General features: G+C 33.3%; 1 protein-coding gene across 1 annotated transcript; it reads right to left on the reverse strand.

The window, feature by feature from the left end:
- Positions 1-287: 287 nt before the first annotated feature.
- LOC146944904 (ferric reduction oxidase 7, chloroplastic-like) lies at positions 288-5,666 on the reverse strand. The gene is made up of 9 exons (XM_085743271.1): positions 5,378-5,666; positions 5,045-5,138; positions 4,567-4,761; positions 3,539-3,773; positions 3,049-3,376; positions 2,692-2,959; positions 2,266-2,521; positions 1,515-1,947; positions 288-767 (listed from the first exon to the last, which is right to left on the reverse strand). Exons 1-9 carry the CDS (start codon positions 5,619-5,621, stop codon positions 598-600), a joined length of 2,223 nt encoding a protein of 740 aa, XP_085599397.1. The 5' UTR covers positions 5,622-5,666; the 3' UTR covers positions 288-597.
- Between the last annotated feature and the right edge of the window lie 410 nt (positions 5,667-6,076).

A 6,076-nucleotide genomic window follows, 5' to 3' on the forward strand; every position in this document is an offset into this window, starting at 1 on the left:
ACTCCCACAACTACCGCTACCAATTGAGATTGAGTCTAATGAAAGAGTTAGTGACAAATCAAAGCTCAAATTATAAATGAGGGAAATACTTATATTTAATATCCGACAATATCTTAAATATGATTACCTTCAACGAAGGGAACATATAGAGAACAAAAAAATACAAAATGTTTTCTCTCTTTTTTGACAAAATACTAGTTGTTGTGACAATAATATGTGCTTATAATTTGGAATAAAAAAGAACTAAAGAAAAACAAGTTTATAAGGGTTATGGTACATCTTAAATCGCACAAAATATATCTAATGATAATATTCACATAAAGGAGTAATCAATATTATCCCACTCAGAGTTCCTTATAGAGTCCTTTTAAGGATTATAGTACCTTTTTATCTTACAATGGACTGCATAATTGAATTTCTATTTGCTACTAAATATTTTTTTGTTGCCATATTACAAGTGCAAAATATTCACTTGACAATTTGCTGATGACTAATCTCTCTCGGAGAACCTGCTACTATATATACAATATATATGCATGCTTTTCCATTGGTGAATGGTGAAGGTATGTCTTCCATCTTTCCATCATAGGAAGGAAGCTAGAGATCAAAGCTATGACTGTGGAAATGGAAGATGGGGTGATAAGGTTCTCTTGTTAAACTGTGTGATCTGATTTCTTGTGCAACACTTGACTGAAGAGTTGGAGGACCACAAACTAGAATACCAACATCAACATGGCCCCATTTCTCTGACATGGATTCAAAAATCTCTGCAACATAAAGTTTCCATATTAGTAACCTCTTCTACATTGTAAAAAAGGGACTAATACTGGTTAGAAGTTCTAACCATACAATTAATTGAACTGGTTTTCTAATAGATAACTTCACTTGACTATTTACAAGCTCATGATAAGTGATTCAAAACAAGCTTTATACATGTAAAGTAAGTAAATGAGAAGACCTACTTTTCAAATCGTGAATCGATATTCAAAACAAGCTTTATACATGCAAAATAAGCTCAAAGCAAGGTAATCAAATCGATATTCAAATTGTGAATGAGAAGACCAATTTTTCAAATCGTGAATCGAATCTTACTATGGTTCCTAAGATACACTACCGATAAAAATATGACATTTTTTACGTAAAAACAAGTGACACAGCAAAGCTATGAGCTAATATATCATTCACTAATCTGAAAATAATTCAAGATTCAAGTCATAATCTATCCAAAAAAAAAGTATCTTACTATATAAAATTGATAAAAAGTGTCTGACTACACTAAGTTTAGGTAATGATTCATAAGAATGAATTGGGATTCACCATAGAGAATCGGGACTCAAGATGAGATTCATGTTCAAAATAGATACACACCAGAGATTCATATCGATTTGATTTAGTTTTGTATCGATTCGTGTGTCATAAAAGTATTTATAAACAAGTAAACTTGACCACACAATAGTCCTTTCATGTATTGATATTAAGATTAAAAATAAAAATTAAATTTCATGAAAATATACCTTTAAAGTCTGGCCTAGAGCCATACTGTATGGTAGTTAACTTTGCAATATTGTATTGACTTAGATCCTTGTGATCCACAGAGCCATTTTGCTCAATTTTATCAACCTTGATGTTATTGGACTTATCCTTTAGAGAACTTTGCTTTTCCCACATATGCCAAAATCCAACCACTATACCACCGAAGATAACTACACCTGCAACCATGCAGACTACAAGTAGTAGCCCTTTGTACCACCATATAACCAATCCAACTGGATTTATATAGTAAATATTCAACAAAGCAAGTAAGATCACAAAGCCTAAGGTAGATGAAATGACATATAGTCCAGACCAGAAATTGTTTCCTGTACCAACCAAACCAGACATTCCATAATCACTAGGCATAGGAAAGGGACAGAGTGATTTTATTGGTTTGTAATTGTATCCCTCTTCCTGCAGATAATAACAATCAAATTATTAGAATAGTGACCGACGACCGTGGTTTTAAACATTCAAAAGATACGAAAAAACACAAACTACAAACACACGAGATTTGATAATAGAGTTCAACCAATTGTGCCTACATCTACGACTGCAGAGAGTGGGCTGTAGTACCTTTCTATTATTCAAAGTTAGGATTTACAAATTACAACTTGTATTTAAAAACTACAGTTCATTTTACAAGAGTACAAATACAAAGTGAAAAAACAAAAAATCTCCAAAAGACACAAATCGAAGAAAGTATAAAATTGTATATAAAGTTAGACTAACCAATGGAGGATCTGATTCCCGAGTGACGAAGATATGTACATTGATATTTACTTTATCAGAAAAGCGTGGACAGATTGTTTCCATGTCAACGGTCGAAAGAAGTGGAAGCTCATTTGACTTTTTCACTGCCCAAACAATTAAAATATTTCTTGGTCGACAAGGTTTCCCATCCCTCACACGATGGAGAATATCGCTCAATATAGCAAGGAAAGGCGAAAGTCCAATACCGCCTGCCACTAATATAAGGTTTTCGTACCTAATAGAACAAAATGAACACATCATATCAGTTTATTAGTTGAAACAGTAAGAACTAGTAAAACATAAGTTAGCTTAAAATCTACTTTGGTTTGAAAGTATATGCACATTAATGACTAGATAAATGTTTCTATTAAAAACATAAAAATAATTCGACATGTAGCCACTTACATCAAGTGATATGGTACTTCGTGTCCATATGGCCCCTCAACCGAAGCTGTTACCACCGTATGAGGCTGAACAGATAAATTTTCTGTTGCATCACCTTCAGTGATTCTTTCTCTTAACCCCCCGGTCCATTTGCCAAGAACCTTAATGAGAACAGCAATGTGATTTTTTCCATCTAAAGGGCTAGAAGAAACACTGAATGGATGCCACTGAAGCCACGATAATTCCCGAACTTGAAGGAAAATGAAGCTTAGGGCATTGTATCTCAAATCTACATTTTCAGAAGATATATTGTCACTGTTATATATGGTAATGATATGCAAATTTATGCAAAAAAAAGCTACAAATAAGTATACTTACTTTGTGGTTTTGACAGAACCATTTCCACAGTGCCACAAGGAAGGCACCTCGATGAGATTACATTTACTGTCCTTCTTGATTGGCAGAACCTCAGAAATCGATCAAGCATAAAAAGAAATATTGGTCCAGCAGCCATAGCAAAAATAAAGTCGCCAATATGCAAAGCCATGAACACAATAAAGATTATGTATAATTGGTGAGTGTAGAAAAACAGCTCAAAATTCCACGTTCGCACTCCAGGAAGCGAGGTCACCCACATCAACAAACCAGCTACAAGGCTGATAACTCCTGCTAGATTGGCAACACCAATATCTTTCCATTCTAATAACTGCAAAGGGGGACCAAATTATGTAAAGATAAGTAAATGGTTAGCTTGATTTTCACCAATAATCAACAACTACCTTTGAAGGATTTAGGATAACATTTTAGATATTCTGTGCATAAAACAAGAACTAACATCAAGAAAAGAGATCTATCAAAGAAGACTCACTTCTTGAATTAGGTGACCTTCCATTAGCCACTCAATAACATAGAAGAGTCCATGGAGAGTAAAAATCACCATTGTGAGGTGTCCTAGCCATACATGATATTTTGCAGCATGTTCGAAAGGGATATCTATGAAGCGGAGAAGAACAGATCCCCTTGAAATCGGTATAAATAAAAACGCCAAGCACATTAATCCAATCCCGCCCGAACGGAGTCCCAAAATCTCCAACATGTGCAAGCTGAAAAAAAGTTAAGTAAACCAGGTAAATTAACTTATCATATTCATTCATGTTTAAAATTACATGATCATTGCAAAGGTTCTAATTCTATGCTAAACACTTTGTTCCATGCTAATGACTATTGTCGGTAATACTTAAGACAAAGGAAAAATCAATTTGAAGCAAAAGGAGACAACATATAAAATCCATGTCAAGATTCTTGTTTTAAAAGTTAAAACTCTTAAAATGGGGCCTAACTCATCTTTATAAAACCGACTTGTGAGGTGAGGATTACCCCATTTATAAACACGTGTTCAGAGCCATATTTTGTCCGATGTGGGACTCTTTAATGAAAACAAACTAGGGAAAGTTTCTTATGTCAATGTTTATAGAAAAATATTTGCAAACTCTGGCTTAAACAAAGAATTCAAGTTCTAGTTCACCTCAGCATAGAAGTCTCAAAATTTGGGTGCATGAAGTTTTCTTTTTAATTTTTCAGTTTATGGAGAGGATTGTTGGCCGTGGTTAATAAGCACTGTCAAAAATCAAAATTAAAGCACTTCTGAGAGACTGTGAACCTCCAATTTCAATTCATATTGGAATTTCATTACTCCAGTGTTATCTTAATCTCACTACTTAACAACATAAGTTTCTTTTATTAGTTTATTTGGGTTGATTACTCATTTTTCCTTAACGTACCAAAGACTGGTTTCAAGAGGTTAAAGAAAAAAATTCATGCATGGCCATTAAACAAAGTAATTTGCATCTTCAAATAAATTTCTGAAAATAAAGAAATGGTTCTAAACTGTAGTACCTCTTGGCTCTAAATGATAACTGATAAGACATAGCTGCAAGAGCCTGCATAGTATAAGCATAGAAAGCCCAAATAACATATGCCAAAAAAATGACAATTCCAATGAGCTCTGTTGCAGAAACAACCCCAAATGGTCCATTGATAAGGATCGGAAAAGTCCATAGGCGAAATCTTGGATACTTGGAAGTCTTCTTCCTGCCATCAAAATCCATGTCAAAAACAATATCAAAATGCAAAATATAAAGACGAAATTAATTCGAGTTTAATTGGTATGCACTGTCTCAGTCTCAAGTGTAAATAACTTTTACACATGCATTCAATCGCATCTCACAGCATAGATATCTGTAGACATATTTTAGGAACTAGTATAGCAAAATGACATAATAATGAAACATGATTGGATATTTACACTGACAGATACAAATTAAATTCAATTAATCCAATGCACAGATAAGGAAAGTATGTAGAAATCACATACTCAGGAAGCTGATCCTCCCCAGAAATAATTAGGTATGCAATGGCAAGAAATGCAATTGCAAGAACAGGAGCACTGAGAATCAGTAAAATGCTTCCTGCACAACACACAAGTAGTTTAGCTTTCAACTCACGCCACATAGTGAAAAAACAAGATTAAAAACATGACAAAAAATTTACAAAAATTTAAAATAACAATAAACAAACAAACAAAAACTTTACAATATATTAAAAACAAAACAAGATAGTAGTATACATGCAAGAATCAAACACATATTTAAACCAAAACCAAAACAAAAAGCAAGAAATCAGAAAAGAAGAAAAAAATATGTATTACCTGTGATTCCAAAGGAAGTTCCACTGCTGAAATTAAGCCATTTTGTGAACAATCCATGCACAGATTCTGATGGTAACAGAAAAATGAAAGCAGCCCATATAATGAAGATTATGGAAATCAAAGTCCTAAGAGTCCATTTAGTAGCTGACACAACAAAATTAGGTGAATTTTTTTTAACATAACCATCAGTTTCATCACCTTTCTTAGAAAGCAAAGGACTATAATCAACAGAATTTTTCTCCATAGTTACAAGAAATAACTCAAACTCTTAATCAGTATGCTACAATGCAGTTTTTTGATGAAGAACAAACACATAAAAATAGTAAGTGGGAGAAGGAAAACAATAAAAACATTGTGGAACCCATGATAATATTAAGGTAGAAATATGAGGATCATAAAAAATGTTGGGAAATTGTGAACCACTGAAATGAAATTTAATGTGGGGATGGGATAATATAGTAGAGGGTACAAAGTATTTAGTACTATACATCAACCTTGTAACATGAGGTGAAAGGACATATTGTTAGTGTTACATAAAAGAGAAGAAGATACGTGTCTTGGTGAAGGGTGAAGACATTAATTATATTTATGAGCAACAGAACAAAGTGAACGTGTAATTTCACATCATTATGAGTAAGTGACAAGGATTTTTATCAGTTAAGGTTATGACGTTAGTGATTTACAAAACTCCAGCAGATA

The sequence above is a fragment of the Medicago sativa genome, chromosome 2 (assembly GCF_051527215.1).
Source record: "Medicago sativa cultivar Bolivia chromosome 2, Bolivia_mono, whole genome shotgun sequence".
Classification (NCBI taxonomy): domain Eukaryota; kingdom Viridiplantae; phylum Streptophyta; class Magnoliopsida; order Fabales; family Fabaceae; genus Medicago; species Medicago sativa.